The sequence below is a fragment of the Amblyomma mixtum genome, chromosome 1 (genome assembly GCF_055824585.1).
Source record: "Amblyomma mixtum isolate Tamu chromosome 1, ASM5582458v1, whole genome shotgun sequence".
NCBI lineage: Eukaryota > Metazoa > Arthropoda > Arachnida > Ixodida > Ixodidae > Amblyomma > Amblyomma mixtum.
In genome coordinates, this window is record NC_143012.1 from 109663477 (window position 1) to 109688921 (window position 25445).

General features: G+C 46.5%; 2 protein-coding genes across 2 annotated transcripts in view; one reads left to right on the top strand and one right to left on the bottom strand.

Moving 5' to 3' along the window:
• LOC149367508 (uncharacterized) overlaps nucleotides 1–25445 on the top strand; it is a 211092-nt gene that overhangs the window by 47553 nt on the left and 138094 nt on the right. Inside the window, exon 5 of the mRNA XM_089574527.1 lies at nucleotides 14982–15100. Within this exon, the coding sequence (XP_089430653.1) occupies nucleotides 14982–15100 (119 nt within the window). The remainder of the gene's footprint in view (nucleotides 1–14981; nucleotides 15101–25445) is intronic.
• Nucleotides 17386–18432, bottom strand: LOC149367509 (uncharacterized). Its single transcript, XM_089573654.1, has one exon. The coding sequence runs from the start codon at nucleotides 18430–18432 to the stop codon at nucleotides 17386–17388; it is 1047 nt and encodes a 348-aa protein (XP_089429780.1).

The following is a 25445-nucleotide window of genomic DNA, read 5'->3' on the forward strand; positions in this document are numbered from 1 at the left end:
AAAATCTAGGGATGAAGCCTTACTTTAGAAGTTTAAGAAATACAGAAACAGTTTAACAAAAATACTTAGAGCAGCCAAAGATGCTTATTTTTTAGCAATATTTAGTGACCCTGCTAACCAGCGAAGTGATGTACTTTGGCGCAAATTGAATGCTTTGTTACAGCCTAGCTCCTACTCAGCTATTCCTGATATATTGAAACATGATGGGCAGCAAATGTCTGGAGATACAGTACCAGACGCATTTAATGACGTTTTTACTCAAGCACCGCAACAGGACTTAGAACACAGCCTCACTATCTACGCTCAGTTTCTTCCAGTAAACAGGAATGGAGCATCGCTTTTCCTTGCTCCCACTACCTCTCTTGAAGTTTTTTCATGTATCAGAGCTACAAGCAATAGCAAGTCACTAGATGCCGATGGTATCCAGATTCGCCCTGTAAAGTTTGTGCTCGATATTATAAGCCCTATTCTTGCCCATGTGTATAACATAATATTATCAACAGGTGCCTTTCCTAAGAGGATGCAAATCACCCGCGTTGTTCCCGTCTTCAAGCGCGGTGATAAACTGCACTGAATAATTATCGGCCTATATCAATAGTTCCAGTATTTTCTAAGGGCATTGAGAAGATAATGCATGAGCGATTACTCTCATTCTTCAACCGCCACCATTTGATTGCAGACTTTCAACATGGTTTTAGAAAGCATCGCTCTACGGAAACAGCCCTCCTGAGCCAAAAAGAAATAATTTTAGACACGTTCAGGTGTAAGCATATGGCGTTAGGCATATATATAGACTTCTCTAAGGCTTTTGATTTAATTAATCATTCCATTCTTCTTAACAAATTAGAAATGTATGGTGTGCGTGGAATCGCCCACTCGCTTTTGTCATCTTATCTGTCCCACAGGTCACAGTTTGTAGATGCCAATAACGCAATATCTTCACGGAAGGCAGTTACCACTGGTGTGCCGCAAGGAAGCATTTTGGGCCCACTTTTATTCTTAATTTACATAAATGACATTGCAAGCTGCACAGATAATGCTACATTCGTTTCGTATGCCGATGACACAACCATTTTTATTACAGGCAACGTGGAAACAGATCTAGAAATAAAGGCTAATAAGACGCTGTCTGACTTAGAACGCTGGTCCGCGATAAACTGTTTAAAAATCAACCCGAAGAAAACAAAAGTAATCGTGTACACGCCTAGAGGTAAGATGTTGACAACTAATATGAATTTGTGTCTGGGCAGTGAGCAGTTAGAGATAGTGGACTCCGTTAACATCCTTGGGGTGCATTTTTCAAAGCACCTTACCTGGAACGAGCATGTCGATCACCTACAATCAAAATTGTCATCTGCCATTGGTGTCATCGCTCGTCTGCGTCGCATTCTCCCGACCAAGGTAAAATTAATGTTGTACAATGCACTGGTGGTATCTGTCATGCAGTATTGCATTGTGGTGTGGGGCACAACTGGCGTGACAAACTTGCAGAAACTACATTTGCTACAAAAAAGAGCTGTACGTTACATAGCTGATGTCCATTATACATACTCCACAAAACCACTTTTTCCAAAATATGAAATTCTTCCTGTGTTTTGTTTTTATAATTGCAGGTTGATGTTGTGCTACAAAGGTTTTGTAAAGTTTGGCATTGATTACATAACTCATCTGGCAAAACTCCAAGAAAACACAAATATTCGTCAGACCCGACATAAAGAAATGTGGTTTGTACACACCCCGAGAACCTCCTATGATGAACAATCTGTATCTTATACATTACCTTCGCTGTTAAACTTACTAGACCGACAAAATTTTGATCCCTCCAGAAACCGAAACTGTCGCATTAAACGTTTTTGTCAACTTCTTCATTCGCAAGACTAAACCATGCTTTCCTATTCGCCTAATTTTGTTCACTAATGTTGCTTATGTGTGTTGATTTATCTGTATTACCTTTTGTTGCTTCTCCGATTGATTGCCGTCTTGTTTCATTCTGTATTACCCGTTGCTTTGTGATATTTTTTCATTTTTGTGTAAGACTGGCCGTCATCCTGCTGTCATGCCAACTAACAAGGGGTCGGGACCTCGTCAAGCTGTTCGAGCTTTTAGTCCCGTATTCCTCCTTTTCTAAGGAAATAAAATGATTGATTGATTGATTGATTGATTGATTGATTGATTGACTAGCAAACGAAGTCCCATCTCAGGAGCAAGAAAGGAGCACCACGGCAATCCTAGCTCTAGATATAACAAAAGCTTTTGATAACGTCAAACACAGAGCAATCCTAGAATCTCTTTCACCGTTGAATGTGGGCGAAAGAGCGTTTAACTACATCAAGGACTTTCTCTCCGATAGAACGGCTAAAATTCAAATTGGCGCAATTAAATCCGACACCTTCAGCTTAGGAGACTGAGGAACGCCGCAAGGATCGGTCCTTTCCCCCTTCTTATTCAATATAACCCTCATCAAAATGGCACACGCACTCGCAAAAATCCCAGACCTAGAACACTCTTTGTACGCGGACGATATCACCCTTTGGACCACCAAGGGGAGTATCGCCACAATACAAGATACACTACAACAAGCGGCAGATGTAGTAGTAGAGGAGGCACAAGCCGCGGGACTCGCGTGTTCTCCCCAAAAATCTGAAGTCCTCATCCTACACCCAAAGCGTCAAAGGAAAAATAAAGCGCCTGAGATCAAAATCTACGCGGAAGGGGCAGCCATCCCAGAAGTGGAAACACTAAGAATCTTAGGAATGCTGATACAGTCAAACCAAAAAAACGACACGTTAATTAAGAAACCGAGAAACACTGTCAACCAAATCTCCTTCCTCATCAGACGCATCGCGAATAGGCGAGGAGGAGTTAAAGAAGCCGAGACCAGGAGACTAATACAAGCCTTCGTTCTTAGCAGAGTCAACTACACTACACCATACGTCACCCTCACAGTAAGAGAAAGAGACGACCTGGATTCTCTAATTAGACAGTCCTACAAAATTGCGCTCAGCCTCCCACGTCATACTCCAAATGAAAAACTATTACAGTTAGGAATTCATAACACCTTAGCGGAAATGATAGAAGCACACCTCATTGCACAATATGAAAGACTATCAGGCACTGAAACGGGACGTTTCATCCTAAAGAAAGCAGGAATACAATATGAAGGAATCCGTACACACACCTTGCCAATTCCAAGACACGTGCACGAACACTTAACAGTCCCTCTTCTGCCCAAAAACATGTATCCACACTACGATACGGACAGAAGAAAGGCTAGGGCACAAAAACTTCACGAAAGATTTTCAGTTCGGAAAGACACGGCGCACGTGGACGTGGCAGAATATGCGGACAGAGACGCCTTTTCTCTGGCAGTTGTCGATCATCGAGGTTCTACCCTTGCATCGGTGACTATAGATAAAACAAAATTTCCGGAGGAGGCCGAAGAAGCTGCCATAGCTTTAGCCATTACCTCCACCACTGCCAAATACATCATAAGTGACTCCAAAACAGCAATTCGAAATTTTGCAAAAGGAAGGGCCCACTCAGCAGCCATCAAAATCTTACAAAAAATCTCCAATACCCGCCAGATAACATTGATCTGGGTCCCCGCCCATTCGGACCATCCTGGAAACGAGGCGGCGCACCAATTTGCCCGAGGATTCGTGGTTAACCGGGAGGTGCGCTACCCCGAGCTCAGGTCGGCCAAGGAGCGAATGACAACCTACAAAGAAATTACTACCCACTTCAAGAAAGAAAGACAGATCTTCCCAGAACCACATAAATCCCTCAGTAAAACACAAGTCAGTTGGCGGCAGCTCCAAACAGACACTTTCTTTAATCCGTACATGCACTCCATATGGTTCCCGGAGCAGTACAGCCCCGTCTGTTCTCTCTGTGGGCACCAAAAGGCAGACACACCGCACATCCTATACTCATGTACTCAAGACAAGCCATCGCACAGTCTGCAGCTCTCTACCCAATCTCAGTCGGAGGCCGCGCTGCTCAGCTCGGACCCGGAGGTTCAACTTCGAGCCACAGAGCGAGCCGAAGGGGTCGCCGAACGACATCGTCGGTCGGCCACCTGGCGTCCGGCCTAGAAGAGGAGCCCACCGCGGGGAGGGGAACATGACCCCAATCCACGCCTAAGAGCTCTTCTTTAATAAAGTTTACCTCCTCCTCCTAGTAACCATGCAACCAATTGAAGGGATCGTATAGTGATGCTCAAATAAGTGTGACAGAGCTTAGTTAATTGCTTAATTACCGAATTAGCCTAATTAACTTTTCTAGTCAGGCCATTTAAATAAACAAAAGCGAGTAGGAAATTGGTCGAGCTCGGGAATCGAACCCCGGTCTTCGTAGTGCGAGACGAGCATGCTATCCACTCCGCCACACCAGCTCGATGGTTTGGAATGAATATAATATGGCGTGAATATGGTGTCTAGTGAATATGGTGTCTTCGCTCACTCCCATCCTCCTCCCTTCCCTTCCGGCGAGGTTTAGATGTCCACCGAGATATGGACTCCCTGGCAGCGTTGCAAGACGCTGTCGCGTTCCACTCTTAGAGGCGAAGCTTAGCATCTTAGCCACACATCAGTGACCGCACTTTAGGTGAAAAAAGTGCCCCCCTGAATTTGGACGGGTGTCCACCGAGATATGTGAGACAGTTACTGCGTAATTTCCTTTCCTCAAATACAATTTTCATTTTCTTCATTACGGGCCATCTTTGTCTTTCTTCTTTCACTCCTACTTCCTCCCTTCCTCTACGGTGCGGTTCAGGTGTCTACTGAGATGACAGAAAATTACTGCGCCATTTCCTTTCCTCAAAAAGCTTCGTTCAAAGGGCAAGGCAACGCGCCGGACGGGTGGCGGCGTTCCGTGGACTCCCAAGCGCTACAGAACGCTGTCGCGTTCAACTCCTAAAGGCGAAGCTTAAGCGTCATTAATTAGCAGTTAATTAGTATTCAGGCATTAACCAGTAATTAACCATTAATTTGTAATTAGTACTCAATTACATGCGACACCACCAGTGCCACAGAAGCAGTCAGAGTGGTGCGGAAAACGCTTTCGCATCTACGCACTTTAGACAGTCAAAGTGCCCCCCGAATTTTCTTTCTTCAAATTCATTTTCTTAATTACTACCCCACTTTCTCTTCTTTCACTTCCACTTCCTTCCTTCCTCTACAAACGGATGACGGGTGTCAACCGAGATATGTGAGACGGTTGCTGCGTAATTTCCTTTCCTCAAATACAATTTTCATTTTCTTCATTACGGGCCATCTTCTTCTACGGCCCCTTTCTTCTTTCACTCCCACTTCCTACCTTCCTGTATGGTGTGGTTCGGGCGTCCACTGGGATGACAGAGAATTACTGCGTCATGATGTAGCAGCTAATTATGTTTAATCATTAATCAGTAATGAGCCATTAATAAGTAATTTGTCAATACTTAGGGACAGGGGGTGTCGCAGTGTGTATAAAATTCAGGGGGCAATTTGACTGCCTAGGGTTCGTAGAGGCGAAAGCGTTTTCCGCAGCACTTTTCCTCTGTGGTACTGGTAATGTCACCACTGCATGGCGTCACACATAATTAATGACTGTTTACTAAGTTTGGTTTATTGGTTTATTGGGATTTAACGTCCCAAAGCAACTCAGGCTATGAGGGACGCCGTAGTGAAGGGATCCGGAAATTTTGACCACCTGGGGTTCTTAAACGTGCGATGTCAGTGCAGGATACAGGGAAGCTATCTCAGGAGAATAAATATCTGATTAAGACACTCAAAAGCATGAAGACGTCTAACTCGATAGAGAGAATAGAACTAGTAGAGCTGTCGAAGATACTAAATAAGCGCAAGGTAGCCGACATCAGAAAGTTTATAATGGAGAAAATCGAGCATGCTCTAAAGAGCTGAGGTAGCCTAAAACAGTGAAGAGAAATCTAGACATAGGTAAAAACCAGATGTATGCGATAAGAGATAAAGAGGGCAATGTCATTAGCAATATGGATAAGATACTTAAAGTAGCCAAGGAGCTTTACAGAAACCTATACAGTAGCGATTTCAATCAGAATGTTGCTGAGAGACAGTCATCATCATCATCAGCCTGACTACGCCCACTGCAGGGCAAAGGCCTCTCCCATGTCTCTCCAATTAACCCTGTCCTTCGCCAGTTGCGGCCACTGTATCCCCGCAAATTTCTTAATCTCATCCGCCCAGCTAACTTTCTGCCGCCGCCTGCTACGCTTGCCTTCTCTTGGAGTAGAGCACAACAGTGAGACATCCCGTCAGTAACGAAGGAGGAAGTAAAGAAAGCCTTAGAAGCAATGCTAAGGGGGAAAGCAGCTGGTGAGAATCGGGTAACAGCAGATTTGTTGAAGAGTGGAGGAGAGATTGTGCTCGAAAAACTAGCTACCCTATATAAGCAATGCCTTGTGGCCTCGAGCGTACCTAGAGCTTGGAAATGCGCTAAAATTACCTTAATTCATAAGAAAGGAGACGTCAAGTAGTTGAAGAATTACAGACCGATCAGCTTATTTGCTATTGCATCGTGGTGGAGCAGCGCAAAGGACGGGACACAAGAAACAAGGAAGGACGTACACAAGCGCTATTTTCTATTGCCTAGAATGTTTTACTAAGGTAATCGCTTAAAGGGTCAAGACAACCTTAGACTTCAATCAACCAAATGATCAGGGAGGCTTTCGTAAATGATACTCGACAATAGACCATATTCACGCTGTCAATCAGGTGATAGAGAAATGCGCAGAATACAACCAGCTCCTATATATAGCGTTCCTTGATTACGAGAAAGCATTCGACTGAGTAGAAACCTCAGCAATCATGCAGGCATTGCGGAATCAAGGTGTAGGAGAGTGCTATGTGAAAATATTGGAAGATATTTATAACGATTGCATGCCTACCATAGTTCTCCGTAAAATCAGCAATAAAATGCCAATAAGGAAAGGTGTCAGGCAAAGAGACACGATCTCGCCTGTGCTTTTCACTGCCTGTTTAAAGGAGGTATTCCGGGGCTTGAAATGGGAAGAGTTGGGGATCAGAGTTAATGGAGAATACCTGAGTAATCTGCGATTCGCTGATAACATTGCCTTGCTAGTTCACTCAGGACATGAACTGCAAAGCGTGATGAATGAGTTAGACTGGCAGAGCAGAACGGCGGGGCTACAAAATTGCCGACGGTTACGTTGCTCCCTGATGCAATATTTGAGCGCAGCTCATCATCTGTTCCAGTTTTTCGATAGATTGAGGCAAAGAATTCGAGCAAAACACGTACGTACAATTACAGACAACTTGTTATTTTTCACACATATTCCTACTTCACATATTCCTTTTTCACACATATTGCACTAACAGTTCTTGATTCTCATGACCACCTGGGGTTGATTGTCATCTGTGGAGAAATAGCTGGATATATGCTGGATTTCCTGCACAAATGCCTGGTTATCAAAGACAAGGTCTGCGCAAGTATTTCGCGAGGTGGTCACAGCCGTGGGAGCTGTTACGAGCGAGAGGAACGGGATGTCCTCCCGAATAAGTGGTAAGAAATGCCTGTTTGTCTTGATATGTACATTAAAGTCCCCACCCATCTGCCACCTTGGCAGCGTTTCTGGCACAACCTTGTCAATGCCAAAGCAATGAGCGCACATCTGTCCCTACTGCCACGTAGCTTAAAGCATGATTGAGGTGTCCACTGTTCCAAGAGGGCAGTTATACGCCGTCCCTCTGGTTCAGGTGTTCACCGAGATTGTAAATCGGTTCTTGAGGAACCGATTTACAAATTTTACCCCTGCTTTCCAAGCTTCCGCTCTATTAGTTTTCGCAGCTGTGGGAGACAGCTGCTGCGCATTTCCTTTCCTAAAAAAAATACCGAAGACACTGGAAATTCTAAAGTGTGCTTGGCGAACGCCTTGTGCTCAACCCACTGCCGCTTCCCCCAAGCGCTTGGCTCTGAATCACTGGGCCGCTTTGGAGCCATCCGTCTCACACACTCAACTACAACGAGACGTCCGTCGAAGGAGCGGCGGTGTAGCTGCCACCGCCGACGTGCGCGCGCTCGTTCTACTGCTACTGTGTGACGTCACGGTTGCTATTCACAGCTACGCCCCACTGGCGCACCTGTTACTAAGGAGGGGAGGAGGTTGCGCTTTTACTTTCTCCTTTCTAAGCTCGCGCTCCGTTGCTTTCGCAGCTTAAAAGGTGTCCACTGCTGGTTCAAGCTGCGACGGCGACGCCGCGAAACGCAGGGACGGGCGCCTAAGAGCTGCGCTCTAAAATTAACATGCAGAAAACCGAAGTAATAGTCAACAGTATAGCAAGAGAACAGCAGTTCGCAATTGGTAGCGAGGTGCTGGAAGTAGTAAGAGAATATGTCTACTTAGGGCAGGTAGTGACCGCTGATCCGGATCATGAGAGGGAAATAACTAGAAGAATAAGAATGGGGTGGAGCGCATATGGCAGGTTCTCCCAGATCATGAATGGCAGTTTGCGAATATTCCTCTAAAGAAAAGTCTACAACGGCTGTATCTTACCGGTGCTCACCTATGGTTCAGAAACGTGGAGGCTAACAAAGAGGGTTCAGCTTAAGTTAGGAACAGCGCAGCGAGCTATGGAAAGGAAAATGATGGGTGTAACGTTAAGAGATCGGAAGCGGGCGGAGTGGGTGAGGAAACAAATGCGGATTAATGACATCCTATTCGAAATCAAGAGGAAGAAGTGGGCTTGGGCAGGGCATGTAATGCGAAGGCAGGATAACCGCTCGTCCTTAAGGATAACGGAGTGGATTCTGAGAAGGCATTGGCGCATGATGGCCTTAGCTGCCTATGTGCCATTAAACCCAACACAACTCTAAGAGAAGGCAGGTGTAGCAGGGCGGATGAGATTAAGAGATTTGCGGGAATACTGTGGCCACAAGTGGCGAAGGACAGGGTTAATTGGAGAGACATGGGAGAGGCCTTTGCCCTGCATGGAGAGGCCTTTGCCCTTAAGTGGGCGCAGTGTGCCTGATGATGCTGATGATGCTTTCTAACAAGCGCTAATGAGCACCATGATTTCAAAGTTGGTAGCATCTATAACTGAATACCTAAATGGTAAATGGCTTCCGCTCGTGTTCTTTAATTCAAGCTCGTTACTAAATTAACATTTTGCAGGGCAACTTTGATTTCGATCCCACGGTTATTTAGGACCTTTCGTATTGCTCATTTATCAATATGGTTGCCACGTGTTGAAAAGGCAGTCATTTTGTCCCGGATTGCTTAATTAAAATTTGCCATGCCTTCTTATGCTTTCATTATATATTGCCATGATTAACTTTTTAACTCTTGTCTAACGTTTTGAGCAGTGCGTTTTTCAGAGGTTTTGCAAGTCTGTGGAAACCTTCATTGCGAATGTGAATGTGTCAGTATGCAAAAATAATGACTGCAGTCAGAATCATGCCCAGCGCAACGGGCAGTTCGTGTGGCAACTGTGCCAAACATTCACCCATCGTCAGCCAAGCCAATAAACCGGCTTGGCAGTTGCTGGGTCGCAGTTGTGGGAGCAGCACTTACGTCTCCCTCGCTGTGCGGGTCTGCTCTGCCCGAGTATGACCGTCGTAACGGTTGAAGTGGGTAATGCATGTTCAGCAGGGTTTCAGCCAACCAACACACACCAGCACAGCTAGACACGGGGCTCGTGGCATCTCCTTCCCAAGCAAAGAGGAAATGTATGTAGGAAGGAGTCAGAGAATCAAGATACTCTTAGAATGAAGCAAGAAAGGTGCTTGCCATTTTTCTGGGTCCAATCTTCTGCAGCCCAATAAAGAAAGCCTTTTTGTTGTGCTGCCCATGGGGCGGTTTAATAAAAAAGCCGCAGCAGCCACTGAGGAGCAGTTTGCGCTATTGAAGAGCCGAAAAGAGTAAGCTCCACTTTAGTGCAGCAACTGGATGAACATAATTGGGTGAAGGAATCATATTCTTAGCGGTAAGAAACAGACACAACACCAAGATACACACACACAGGACACCCGCTAGACTTCAACTATCTTTACTGGAATATGATTCCTTAAGAATATGATTCCTTCAAGCCGTTACCAACTAGCCCAACTTAATGTTTTAATAATTGGGTGACTTACGAACATCCATAAAAAATGCTCTGCGAAAATGCGTATGCCATCAGCGTTGGTTAGTTGAAGAATACGGCTTGTGTTAAAAGATGGTTTGCAGCGTTATCTGAATAGCTTCATCCCAAAAGATCCGTTCGTGGTAAAGAATCCTGCAGATGAATTCCAGCAAGGCCGTCCGGCCATCCAGGACCTTTTCTATTCGATCCCTCTCGAGCACTCGCTTTCATCTTTTCTGGATGACGGTCACGTGGTGCGAATTGCCGAGTATGTTGATGACTTTTTAGTGGTTTTAAAAGTCAGATGAAAAGATTCTTATCCAGATGTATTGGATGAAATTTTGGGTGCTTTTAGGTGCTGTTCATGCCATCTAAAGTTGACTAGGGATTTAGCCATTCATAACTCCATCCTGTTTCTTCACTTATTACCAGCTTTTTCGGGAGAAAGCCATGTGTGCTGGATGTACTCCAAAGGCCTCTTAATTTATAACTGCAATCATTCCAGTAGAAGGATTTCTAATGCTTCGCTTCCAAAAATCTCTGAAAAAAGAAGAACGAGCAATACGCTCCACTTCACTTCGCTTCACTTCACTTTCACTTTATTACCTTAAAAGCCCCCAGAATTGGGGGTATTACATAAGGGGTGGGTAACATTGAAAAAGCAGATTGAATAAACAAAGAAAAAACGTAAGGTACGTACTGTAAGGGATCGGTAGTGTACGCGGGGTTATCGGAACGCGGCTGGGAGCGCTCAAAGCGAAGCGTCTCCTTCCTTGGAACGCGGCCGCTCGCGAACGCGCCGTGAAGTACGGGTGTCCCCCCTGCCCCGCGGTACCGATTCACGCACTTACTGGCACGAATGTATATTTGTGTTTGTTTTTATTTTATTTTGTGGCGGAAAGAATGTTCGACTCCGCACGTGCTGGCACGACCGTGCGTTTGTGTTTGTGGAAAGGGCGTTTTGCCCTACGGAAGCTGGAGGGCTGGCCATGTTATCGGTAAACCAATCATGTGAGCAGCGCAACATGATTGGGAGCTACCAAATGTGGGCCGGGCCTTTAAGGCTTTAAAACCGGGCCCCGGAGCCGGAAGCGGGGTTCTGCGCCAAGGTGAGATGCTACGCATCTTCGGCAACGCCGAGTAGGGGCCTCCCCTAGTATTAGCCAGATCCACCTTTTGGTTGTTTGTCTCTTTGCCGTTGTATCTAACTTGTATATTCTGTAAATATTTGTATATAAATCTTCAGCTATTCCTTTTTTTTTATCTCTGCGTCTCGACTCATCGAGAGACCGTCTGTGACGGGTCAACCCTGGTGCGAAGAAAGAAGCTTCAGTCTTCCAGTTGGAACAAACCGTCTCTGACGGGGCACCCCTGGTGCGAGGAAGACGAAAGAACCTGTGGAACTTTACTGGTACAAATATTATTACTGTTAAAGGTAGCTGCTAAACAGTTCGCAAATGTTGATGGGCAGGTGACTGCGGCGATGTCGTGTGGAAGGCCATTCCAGTCCCTGGGCGCTGAGGCAGCATACGAGTATCGAGCGTTAGCAGTATCATTTCATTTCATTTCATTTTATTACCTTAAAGACCCCTCGTGGGGTATTACATAAGGGGTGGGATTAGCAGAAAAGGTACAAGACATGTATGTGATCATGAACAAAAAATGTTGTTTAGGTTTCTTGCAAATGATGAAGGACAAACCAATCAAACCAATATTGGATCTTTAGCCATCTTCACTATATCCGTTACGAATTTTTCCTTACATCCGGATATCTACTTTTTGATGCCAACGTATACGCCGCAAGAACACAAATCGTTTGACACCACTTCGAATGTCCCACGTCAATTAGTTTGGCCATAATGGACGGTTAAAAAAAATTGCGAGGAACTTTAGCGGCTAAAGTGGTGAAAGGCGAAAGCCTGAGTGCTGCATTCTGCTACGCAATTGTTCACTGCACATTTTGTTGGTGCATTAATTAACTGCCAATTAATGACGCCTAAGCTTCGCCTTTAGGAGTGGAACGCGACAGCGTGTTGCAGCGCTGCCAGGGAGTCCAAGGAACGCCACCACCCGTTCGGCGCGATGCGTAGCCCTTTGAACGCAACGCTTTTAAGGAAAGGAAATGGGGCTGTAATTCTCTGTCATCTCGGTGGACTCCTGAGCCACACCGTACAGGAAGGGAGGAAGTGTGAGTGAAAGAAGAAAGAGGGGATGTAATGAAGAAAATGAAAATTGTATTTGAGGAAAGGAAGTTACGCATTAACGGTCTCACATATTTCGGTGGACACCCGTCAAAATTCGCGCGCGGTGACGGCACTACAATTTGGGCCAATCTGAAACACGGACAAATACGCCTTGCTCGTCGGTAAATTGGTTTTTGAGGAAAGGAAATGTATCTGTCTCTCACATCTTGGCGGACACCTAAACCTCGCTGTAACGGGAAGGGAGGAAGATGGGAGTGAACGAAGACACCGTATTCACTAGACGCACCTTTGTTCATTCCAAACCATCGAGCTGGCATGGCGGAGTGGTAGCGTGCTAGACTCGCACTCCGGAGACCGGGGTTCGATTCCCAAGCTCGACCAATTTCTTACTCGGTTTTATTTATTTATATGGCCTGACTAGTAAAGTTAATTACGGTAATTGTGTAATTAAGCAATTAACTAAGCTCAGTCCCACTTATTTGGAGCATCACTATACGATCCCTTCAATTGGTTGCATGGTTACTAGGCAAAGTACAATTGGATCCGTTTGAAATTAGCGCACTGTGACGTCCCGGCCGTTTCAACCAATTGAAAAGCGTGACATTTTCTGTCTGCAACTGCTGCTTACAACGATGAGGCATTAAAGGCTTTCGCCTTAATTTTCAACAAATCACGGGAACCAAAGGTCGTCGTTGCGAATCCCTGTTCGATTAGCAGCCTTATGCTCCGTAACGTGCTGAATCGTTTCATAGCACCTCAAACATTCTACGCCAACTATACTCCGTTTCATACGTCATGTGCAACGCGGTGAAGGCTACGGAAGTAGTCCGCAGAAAAAAATAAAGAGAGGTGTATCCCTCCGCGCTGTTTTGTGGCCGTGCGGTCTAACGCGTCGCTCCATCTTCCTCCCTTCCCGTTACGGCGAGGTTTAGGTGTCCACCGAGATATGACAGATACATTTCCTTTCCTCAAAAACCAATTTACCGACGAGCAAGGCGTATTTGTCCGCGTTTCAGATTGGTCCAAATTGTCGTCACGCCGCTGAGCTGGACGCCATTTTCTCAAAAGTAAAAGGGAGGCGGACAGAAAGACTAAACACGGCGGCCAGCGGGGACAGCGAAAACGTGAAATGGAAAAAGAGGACACAAGCAAAATACAAAATCACAGATCTCGACCGATTCGCTCGCAATATCATCGTTTTTTGTCACGCTGATGACAAATGTATTACCCACGAAGCCTGTCGGCAATGCATTTGTTATTTTTCGCTCACCACAAGCAACGCACTATTTTCTGTCACGGATGCAGGCTGCGCAAAAAAGAGCGCTAGCTTTGACAGCGTTGCACCTGATGTATGAAACGGAGTATAGGTGGTCCACATTCTGTGTACCACCCACCGGTCGACCTTTGATGACCTTGTGTCTCATACTCACGCGACCTTGAGTGATGCGGGTATTGGAGCCACTCAATGGCTGCCATAATTAGTGTCACTATGCAGTCCAGGGACCTGTTTGTTGCGGGCTTCCCATAAGGAATAATGACCACCAGCAGCTAGTCATCATTCAAAAAGGAGAAGTCAAGAAAGAAAGGTTAGTACTGCCCAAATAGGACAGGACAGGAGAACGAGAAACACAAACGACAACACAGTGAAGTTTTGCCTTATTTGCACAGAGACATGCATTCTAAGAAAAGACGTCAAATCACAAAGCTTTAATATGAGGCTTTCTCAGTTTCATCAAGCGTAACAGGTGTCTGAATATCAATTATGTCCGATGGAAAAAAATAAATGCAGCACCACCAGACATAGAAACGTGCACGCAAATTGCGAGACTGAAGCCCTTTACAAGCTACGAGATACTGCTGGAGTGTGAAAACTTTAAATAGGCCATACAAAAAAATGTGTCAACAAGAGAATGCACAGGCACCAAAGAAAAATTAGTGCCGCAGGTGATAGTTATCCTGCCTTGCACTGCAGCACATGTAACATGAAAAGTACCCAACGTTTCATTTGTGCTATGGGCCATGAAAAAAAAACGCAAGGCGCGTGAAGCCTATGAGGCCTTCCATATAGCGAAACATTGTGATTTCTGTGTAAATTCAGTACCTATGGCACCCAAGGCACCCAAGTCGTTTTCCTGTGTCGTTCTCTTCTTGTGTTTTCGTCTTTTTTGCCTGGTTTTCTTCCTTGACATGCCATACCAACAGGCCCACCATTCTGCCCTGCTGTTGCACCCAGGTTAAAGGAAATTGATTTTTGAATTACCATACATAGATTATCAGTCCTGGCTTGGCTGTTACTCATGCGTGCTTGCTGCATGCATGGCTGTTACTCAGCAGTCTATTTTTTAAGGAAAAAAAGTTCATTTGTTAGTACACCCCGTGCTATATATTGCATGTGGCTTTTATGGCTGGCAGCAATCGTTTTGATCAGCATCGAAACCAAAAATCTTTCACAGTGTGCGTGCAGGAAGGTAAATGGATGAGATTATCAAGTTGTATACAGGGTAACAGGAGGGGAGAGGCCCTGCTGAAGATGATGACTGTATTCCGCTTCCCACGAGCTTTGGAGGAGGAGCACTGAAAAGCGTTCACTAGAGTAAGCGAAAATGGAGCTGCCTGTAGATTCAAAGTATGTTTTATCACTGATTCACCAAATAAATGATTGCTTCTTTTCACAGACCGATCTCAGAAGACCCTCAATGCCAAAGGATTCCGTATCCACTCTGGGGGTGCAGCTATTGAGGCTATCATCACTACACCCGTGCCCTTACGCCGCCATCGCCGGTTCCAGTGGTGTGGGTGAGTTTGTCATTGGGTAGTTTTCAACAAGGCAAAGAAGATATTGTTACCGGTGGACCGTGAACGAAGAAGTGGCGGTGCGCTGAACGACGACGACGTTGACAGTTGATAGCTGGGCCCTCGGTGTCTGAGCTGAGTGCTGGCCATCTCAGAGCAGCCGCCAACACAGACTTACCGCCGTAACATCCCCGTAACAATATTATGAGAACAAAGAATAACTGCCCAAAAAAGACGGCGCAAGAGAGAAGAACCACGCTGGACAAACGCAGACTAACAACTGGTTTATTGCACCAGCGCCTCCTTCTTTCAGCTACGAAGTGCATGCGCACCAACCACAAAGACCACAGCCACAATCATCTCGTGAGACCAGAAACTCCAACTCCTTGCGGTACAGGTGTACGGAAGCATCGCTAACACAACTGGCAGGCCCTAATCTCGCGACTACCAAGGCTTTGATAATTTTCCATTATTTCTTATCCCTCGCGCGTCTGATAACCTTAGTCGTAATGTCGTACCAACTAGCCCCTCACAGCACTCTTCTAGATTACAAAGGAGCAAGATGACCGACACAGTCACGAAAATGCCGAGAGGGGCAAAAGAGAGCAAACCTACAGCGAAACTTGTAGATGGGCGGAATGAAATGTAAACTTTTGGAACAAGTTGTGCAGAAAGAGTCACTTACAAAAACGCCGATGTAGACGAAGAACAGCGAAACTTCAGCAGAACTGGTAGGTTGGTGGAATGAAGAATAGCGTTTTGTAAGAAATAATAGTGTCCAAAAGAGACACCTGTGATAATGCCAAGAGGGACAAAATACAGCAAACCTTTTCGATGGGCAAAATTAACCTTAACGTTTTTAGGAAATAGTACACAGAGAGAGACTCCCGAAAAAGGCGAGGGACACGCCTAAAGTTTTCTACCAAATAATAACATATAAAAACACACTTAAGAAAATTCCGAGAAGGATAAAAGACAGTTCAATAAGCACTTTCATGTGGGCAATTTTATTCCTTTAATTGCTAACAAAAGGCAGCAAAACGTCAACAAGACTTATAGTTGTTTAAAATGGTGCATGATGTTTTGTGAGAAACAATAGCGGTGAAAAACTTGAAAATGGAAAAAACAGTAGCGCCGAAAAAACACACACACACACAGTTCAAGAACGACGTAGGACACGCGTTCACTTCATCTGACTTTAATCTCTGAAAAGCGAGCAAATATACAAAAGCGTAGGCATGCGCAGAAAGTAACCTCATGTGCAATCAACAGAACCGTTCAAGATATGAAATTTCAGTTTTAAAAAGGTTGCTGACACAACTTTTTCTTCTTTTCCTTATGTGGTACGCCTCCAAAACCTCCCGTGCCTTACTCTCACCGCTCCTGCCCAGAATCCTTATCTCATCAAGTTGTGGTTCACACTTTTTGCAGAGCTCACAATTTTCTCCCACCGTATGTTCTGCCGCTCGGACCTTGCACTCTGCGCAGTGTTTGGGTAGATGCGCACCTCCTCCTTCTTTGAGTGAGCGCGCGTGTTCCGCTGCACGGTCACTGATGCACCTGCCTGTCATAGGCCTTGCCGCAGGTCAGCGGTATTTCATAGACCACGCCAGTGCAGCACTTCACAAAGTGCTTCCCATGTTTTTTACCGCAGCCATTCCTCTTCCCATCGCTCGCTACACGCGCACAGATCTGTGCCAGCTTCCGTGGAGTCGAAAAGACGACAGGCACGCCATATCTATTTGCCACCTTTTTCACGTTGTGGGCAACCCTGTGCACATACGGAACCACTTCAGGTTTCGCGTCTTGCTTCCTTCGCTCTGAAGGCCGCTCAAACATGGCGCCCTTGACTTTTTGTAGGAGAGCTTCAGCAACACCTGTGATTACCGAGCTTGGGAACCCGGCCCCCACTAATCGATCCACTTTCGTATCAAAGCTGCCTCCTCATTTCATGCTGACACGACTTCACGAGTGCAGATTCGAGGCAAAGATTAGCAATAGCGCGTTTAACTGTCTTAGAATGAGCTGAAGCATACGGTAGCAGCTCCTTTTTAGCTCGAGGGGCATACTGCCAACATACATGTTCTTCAGCAAACGTAAGCTTCAGGTCTAAAAACTGTAAACATCCCTGCGAAGGCATCTCATGTGCGAAAACCAGTCCCCTACGATTCTCTTTAAATATCTCTAAAACACTGCTTACAGCATCGGTGTAGGTCACGTTGTCCAGTTTTTAAAAACCACTAAAAAATCATCCACGTATCTGAAAACGTTTTGTACCCCCTTCCCTGTCAAACTTGGAGGGCGCGGTCAATATAGGCTAAAAATATGCTGGTTAGGACCGGGGCTATGGAAGAACCGATGCAGAACCCTTTCTTTTGCCAATAAAAACTGTTGTTAAAAGATACAAACGTCACTTTAAGGTAAAATTCCAGCATTGTCAAAAATTTCGCTACTGACACTCCTGAGGCGTTCTGGAACTCTATTGCCCCGGTACTTTCTATGGAATCTCTTACAGAGGTAAACAATGCATCATAAGGCACGGAGTAATACAGGTCCTCCATATCAATCGAACACACATATCCAATGGAAGAATTTTCCTGAAGATACCTAACAACATCAACTGAGCTTTTTATATCGAACGGATCATGATTCTGAAGAGAATTAAGGTGCTTCTGCAGGTATTTGCTCAGAACATGCTGCCATGTACCGTTTTCACTTACTACTGTTCTAAACGGCACCGACGGTTTGTGCGTTTTGGCAGTAAAAAATACAGCCAGAGCGTTGCTCTTACTGCTAGCAATGCCGTTAGCCAACTTGTTCAGCTCCAAGTCCCTGCACATAATGGCCGCCCTTCCTTTCACTCTTGTCTCACTGGCCTTTAAAGTCTCAAAGTTCTTGGCAATGGCATCACCTGCTCTTCTTCTGAAGTCCTCCTCCGATAGCACCACAAAGCCGCCATCCTTGTCAGCTTGTAGAAGCCGGAGATTGTTCTGTCTAAAAAATGACACTACTTTTACAATGGGATCCTTGCCTGGCTTGGTGACGGTGCTACTTGTAGCCCTCATCAGCGCATCCACTCCATCAAGTAGACACCTTTCCTTGTTGTCTTCTGAGGCCTTTCCTGCGATGCGCCTATTCTGAGCCAGGAACTCATGTGCCCCAACCCGTGGCTCATGGCTAAACTTAGGACCCTTGCTCAAGACATGTCCTATCTCGTTGGGCAGCTCAGCTTCACCGACAACCGTCGACCCCGAACCAGGTGGCTTCCTGTTCCTCTTCACCGGAGTAGACTGCAGCAAATGGTTCAGTGTGTGAGCCCACCAAGACTCAGTCATTCTTCCTGTGAGGCGACGAATCGCACGGTGCTTTATCCCTGCCAACCACCCGGGATCCAAGCTGTAGCAGAGAGCACGCACATGGTCTTCAAATCTTCTTATTTTTCGCCACAGCTCAGCTTTCAGTAGTTTGCAAATACGCTTCAGAAGTCCTATTGGCGGTCACAAGTAGCCGAAGATAGCACTCACGTCCTCCGGAACGAGACCCTTGCGAGGCAAAACGAAATGTACCTTGCACGGCATATTAACGCCACGATGAGGGAAACAATGATACGTCAGCGATACGTCTGTGAACCTTTTTAAAACTGAAATTTCATATCTTGAACGGTTCTGTTGATTGCACATCAGATTACTTTCTGCGCATGCCTTTGCTTTTGTATATTTGCTCGCTTTTCAGAGATTAAAGTCCGATTAAGTGAGCGCTTGTCCTACGTCGTTCTTGAACTGTGTGTGTTTTTTTTTTTTCGGCGCTACTGTTTTTTCCATCTTCGAGTACAGTGAACCATCTGGCCCAAATAGAAGTTCTTCTACGCTGAAAAACAACTCACGAAAACGCCGAGAAGCACAGAGGACTACAAATCTTGTAGAAGGGCGAAATGGTGGATAACGTTTTGTAAGAAATAATAAGGCAGAAAGACACACTCACTAAAAGGTCAAGATGGTAAAAGGACAGAAGTGTCAATAAGTCGTAGCACAAAACCGCCACGCAGCCCCACTAAAAGCAGTGCCATCTGTGAAAGGTAAAGCTAAATATAAAACTGGTCAAGAAAAGGAACAAGATTTTATTTGGTAGGCGCCGCAGGACAACCGCATTCAGTTCTTTGATTTGTGCATTTAGTTTTTTGCAATGATGCTTTTGCGTGACGTACAACCCACAGACAAATGCAGCGGCGTTTCCATTCGACAGCACACAGTGCATGCTAGTGAAACGGAGCATAGCATCTAATAGTCGTCTTTACCAAGAAGCTGTGACCATTGCGCTCAGGGCAGCTTTTAAATGGAGTGCGGTGTCCGGAAATTTGGTTTCTGTTGCTTTGGATAAAAGATAAAAAAGGAAGTGGCACGTCTGCAGAGAACACCCATGCTTGTTTAATTCTCGGCATCTGCTGCTTTCTATGCCCACTTTCATGTGCTTATTTTGTAGTGATAGCTACACTACACCAGCCGCTTCGCAAGGTCACCGTGGCTGCGCAGCTGCGCACCGAGCCGTGGCACCACCGCTCCTCCAGTTGTGCACATGACGTCAGAAAACGCAGCTGGTGTGCGTGCCTCGCCGCTGCGCCGACGCCTCGCCAGTTGTGCGCATGAGCGTAGTGACGTCGTAGCGCGCAGCTGGTGTGTGCGGCGCGTGCCTACATTAGGCTAGCATTCCGAGCCTTCAGCATGGCGGCGCAGTGGCTGGTGACGTAGTGCAGAGCAGCTGCCGGCGGCGAAACCGAGTGGGAGAAGAGGGGAGAGGGATCCAGGGACGAAGATGAAGAATGAACGCCCAGCAATTCGACTGAGCGAGTTCCAGCTGTGTGCTATCGCGTTACTTCAGGTTTATCCAGAGCTCAACTAATTTTTACAGCTCGCACTCTTGCTGTTTAGAGATGGCTATTGGTTGGGCTCTTTCAGGCATCACGCCGCTACCATGGCAATGCCGTTCTGATGAATCAGGAGGCTCCCCATGGGAATTCCAGCAGCCAGCGGAGGAGTGTTCACCTATCAGCGTGTAAAAAGTGACGGGAGGAGAAAGAAAGGCATGAAGGCGCTAACATTCAAATTTTCACTGTACCGGGTCTGGAATATTTGGGGGCCGGGTTTTAAAAAATTCCTATGCAAAATCTACTACCCCATTCCAGCTGAAATAACGTTCACGGAGTAGCAAAATGTGGTCTACGCTATCTGATAAGTGATTCAACATCAGTACTTGCCTAGATTTTCCGGAATGGACGGAAGACTGCTCTCGGCGGTGTGCACAAATTTCGTAGAAGCGAGTCAAGAAGCTGCGTTGACGTGATGCGCCATCTGTCGAGAGGCGAGGCAACCGCCATCTCCGGCAAGGCCGTTGGAGCGCTTCCTTCGAAGGTGCAGATCGTCTGCTCGTTGAAAATAATACCACAAGGAAGAGTCACCGCTTCTCTTACTAAAAACGAGCCGATCGGTTTGGAGAAGGAAACTATCTTGCATGGAGTGCATGCAGGATTTGTTAAGCGCGTTGTGATAGCATGACTTCACCACGGCACGTTTCACCAGCTTAGAATGAGATGACGTAAAAGAGAGCAATGGATTTCTGCTTCGTGGCTGGTAAGACCAACACATGTGATGGTGCATTAATTGGTGCACATGTGTTGGTCTTACCAGCCACGAAGCAGGAATCCATTGCTCTCCTTTATGTCATCTCATTCTAAGCTCGTTAAGCATCGGCTCGTTAAGGCTGGTTATCCCAAGCAGCTACTAGTATCAGTGTCCGAATCTATTCTCAGTAGCTTGAGCAAAAATGGAAAAGGGGAGCAGGCAGATTCAGAGACGCGGAAGGAAAAAGAAAAAATTACTGTTGTGCCTTACATTCATCATTTCTCCCACAGACTAAAAAAGATAGCGAATAGAGCACGAGTTAAGGATATATTTTCGGCTCCTGATAAGCTTGGGAAGATGTGCAAAAGGGTTAACACTGATTTCGTTCCCAGAGATTGCGACATCAAGCATGAAAATCGATTCGTGTCATGTGAAGAAGGTGTAGTGTATGCCATTCCCTTGTCATGCGGCAAGCTGTATGTGGGTCAGACGGGGAGATGCCTCAATGAACGCCTGAAGGAGCACAATAATAACGTGCATAACACAGTAAAAGGGCATCTCGGGATCTATTGTAGAGACTGTGAAAACAAAACTTGCCACCCTGACTTCACTAGCACACGAATTTTAAGTAAACACAGTGACCAATTAACACGCGAAATAGTCGAAGCAGCGCACATCGCCTGGTCTAAAGACGCATGCGTCAGTAGCCCGTCTTTATCGATCAGTTCAAAAGAATTGGCATTTTTAGTGAAGGGAAAATGATAATGTTGTTATCGTCCTTCTTCAGTGTGACATGCATGAATTGACTATGAATCTATGAATGGATGGTTGTTTTCCTTGTGTTATTGGAACTGTGTATATATGCCTCATTCCAAACGATAAACACCAGTTGAAAGTCAGCGCTCGTGTGTGTCGTGTCTCCCTTCGTGTCCGTGTCTGAGTGCGCGCTGTTCCGGTGAAAATGAGTTACCAACTTGCCCAAGCATCTGTTTTAGCAAAGAATTACTCAAGAATGGGGACATCTGAACTTTTTATTATTCACTGATGAAGAAAATTTTCACCTGGATGGAAAAATCAACGAACAGAACACAGGGTTTTGGGGGAAAAACAATCCTCGTTTCTTTTCCACGAACGACAAGACCCCACATATCATGTTTCAACTTAAAACAGTGCGCAGGGACAGGACACAGTCAAGAAACACACAGACACAGCACTGACTGTGTCTGTGTGTTTCTTGACTGTGTCCTGTCCCTGCGCACTGTTTTAAGTTGAAAAATGAACCAACTGGCCCCACTACTTCCCATGACACATATCATGGCTTGTTGTAGATTATGGCGCGAGGGGCTCGTTGGACCTTTTTATTTTGAGGGCACCGTCACTGCCGAATCATATTTAGAAATGCTGCAGCAGAAGGTTCTGCCAGAGCTGGAAGAAATAGATATGCAGAAGGAGACCTGCATGAGGGCATCTGTATTCAAATAATATGAAGGAAGATTGCAAAGATGTATTGATGCCGCCAGAGGACACTTTGAGGTATAAATCACAGCAAGCACTTTGACATCAACGCCTGAGTACTGTTCGATGTAAGTGCCTGTTGCAGTCTCGGGTGTTTCCACTACGATCTCTTTCATAGCCCATGAGCAGCTTGCGGATGTTGAACCAGAGAAAATGATCAACCAGATTGGACCAGAAATTGACGGCACCGGAATCATGGCGGAAGAGCAAGCGACGAGTTAACACTTATTGTGCTGGCCTTGTTAACCCAACAAGGCCAGGACAATTCCGCCAGCTGCCCCACTGCCGGCTTTGGCACTACTGAACAGCCACGCCAAACTTTTCACCGAGACCACCGGACTCCTGAAAGGCCCGCCAGCCCAGATTTATCTCAAGAGCGGAGCGACTTCGAAGTTTTTCAAGGCAAGGAAGGTTCCTTTTGCGTACAAAGAGGAAGTGTCGCAGGAGTTGGATAAGCTCGTGGAAGCGGGGATAATATCTCCAGTGCCATATTTGGAATGAGCCACGCCCATTGTTCTCGTCTTGAAGAACGACGGCTCAGTGCGCATTTGCGGAGATTTTAAAGCTACACTAAATCCAGTGCGTGAGATTGAGCAATACCCGCTACCAGTCATTGACGATATGTTTGTCACTTTAGCCGGAGGAGAACAGTTCAGTTTGCTAGATCTGCGGGATGCCTATAACAAGGTCGCGCTAGACGAGGATTCGCGGAAACTGACCGTCATTAACGCTCACAAAGGGCTCCACTGCTACAATCGGCTACCGTTCGGTATCTCGTTGGCGCCAGCAATGTTCCAGCGGAAAACTGAATCGGTACTCCAAGGGTGAACCGGCATGCAGGCCTACCTTGACGATGTGCTGATAGCTGATAAGAGCCAAGATGACGCAAACTTGAAAGCAGTGCTGCAGCGCGTCAGGGAACATGGTATTAAGCTGCGCTCTGACAATTGTCACTACGCCGAGCAAGCAGTAGCATATCTTGGTCATCGCATTGACAAAAACGGGTTGCATCCAATGGAGAAGAACATCGATGCTATCAGACTAACCTCTTATCCAGATAATGTTACAGGGTTGCGTGCTTTCCTTGGGTTCATAATGTTCTCCAATAAGTTTCTCTCTAATCTGTCCACATTACTTGCTCCTTTGTACAAGCTACTGACGAAAGGAGCCAGGTGGATGTTGAGCGAAAAAGAGCAAGCTGCATTTGAACTGGCGAAAAAGACGATTTGTGCAGCCCCTGTGCTAACGTATTTCAATCCGAAGCTCGAGCTACTTTTGGAAGGCGACGCGTCGCCTCACGGGGGAGGAGCGGCACTGTTCCATCGCATAAATGAAGAAAACAGGCCCATTGAATTTTGGTCCCGGACCTTGACTTCGGCTGAAACGAAGTATTCTCAGATAGAGCGTGAAGCGAATTAGCTCTTCTCTAGGGTGTTTCACGTTTCCGTGACTACCTACTTGGCAGGGAGTTCACCCTGGTCACGGATCATCGTCCTCTGCTTGGCCTTCTGCGAATGGATCGCCAGACCCCAGTCATGGCCGCCGCAAGAATACAAAGATGCTCTCTCTTACTGGGAATTTACAAATACAAGCTGCTTTGCAAGTCCGGCAAAATGATGGTGAACGCGGGCGTCCTAAGCCGTTTACCTCAAACCTTGCAGAAAAGCGAGACTGCACCGGAAGGCGACGCAGAGTTTGTTTTCGCCATCGACCAGTGGGACCAGTCGGCCATCAGTGAATTGCGGCCACTTACAGCAACGGCTGAGGTGCTATCCCTTGTATGCAGGCACGTCCGTGGGGGTTGGTTCAACGCATGTTCCACCGGTAACTCAGAGATGATGGCTTTCTACAAAAAGCGGCAGGAGTTATCCGTTCAGGATGGTCTCCTACTGTGGGGACATCGTGTAGTAATCACCAAACAGGCACACGCTAGATTGCTGATGATGCTGCACGAAGCCCATCGGGGTGTCTGCACCATGAAGAAGGTAGCGCGGTCTAAATTTTGGTGGCCGGAGATTGACCTGTACATTTGCCGAATTGCCGCTCAACGCAGAAACGGTGTCCAGGCTTTACCAATGCTATAGCCAAACGGGCGAGTTGGTGGTACATATTGAATGCCAACAGCGCAAACGACGCAGACTTCTACTTTGTCTGCGTCGTTTGCGCTGTTGGCATTCAATATTTACCAATGCCACCGGCCTGTGAGCCAGTGAACTGGCCAGCAACCAAAGAGAAGTGGTTCCTTCTGCACCTGGATTTCGCTAGACCTATCAGAGACAAAATGTTGCTAATCGTGGTAGATTCGCACAGTAAGTGGATCGAGGCCATTCCACTAGTGCGTGCAACGTCAAGCAGCACGGTAAACCCGTGCGTATACGCTCTTCAGCCAGTTCGGACTACCGCATACTGTAGTAACAGCTAATGGCACACCCTTTACGTGGTTGGAGTTTGCTGCATTTATGGAAAGAAACGGCACTGCCGGCATTCGGACACCGCGCTACCATCATCAAAGGAGTGGGCTTGCAGAACGTGCAGTCAGAACCGTTAAGGATGGATTAAAGAAAATGACGGGCGTGGATGTCTCAACCGCACTCGCGCGAGTTTTGTGTCGTTACAGGAATGCCCGCGGCAGTCCGGCCCTTCGCCTTCAGAAACACTGTTAGTTTATCGACTACGCACCCGACTTGACATGTGTTTTCCTCCCAGGAACAAAGCGGTGCAGTTCAGAGAAGCTAAGAAAGCTTCGGACGACGCCAGCTGGAGTTTCGCTCCGGGGGAACCAGTACTAGTGCGTAACTACAGTGTGGGTGACAAGTGGACACCCGGAAAGGTGAAGTCGACAACAGGCGCTCGACTGTCAAGACGGAAGATGAGGTGGCGGTTCATCGTCATGCTGATCAAGTCCGCAAACGCTACGACGAGGGACACGGGGACAAACAGTCCAGCAGCAGCACCATCGGACCCAGGTCAGCACCTGTTGACACTGCACCCCCGGAGAAGCAGCTGCGCAGGTCAGTCCGGGTGAAGAAACCTGTGGATCGCTATGGCTGTTAGGAGGAAGGGATGCTGCTGATAGCAGAAGCGATAAACCACCAACTATGAACCCGTGGCGACACCGATCATTCATTTTTTCTTTCCCTCTTTCCTCCGCCCGTCTGGCTATATAATACTCCTTGATCCGAGAATAAAGCGTCATTCTCCGGCCTGGCTACGCTGTC

Excerpts from the sequence above, each read along its gene's own strand:
- LOC149367509 (XM_089573654.1), bottom strand. The coding sequence starts at position 18,432 with ATGACTGAGTCTTGGTGGGCTCACACACTGAACCATTTGCTGCAGTCT.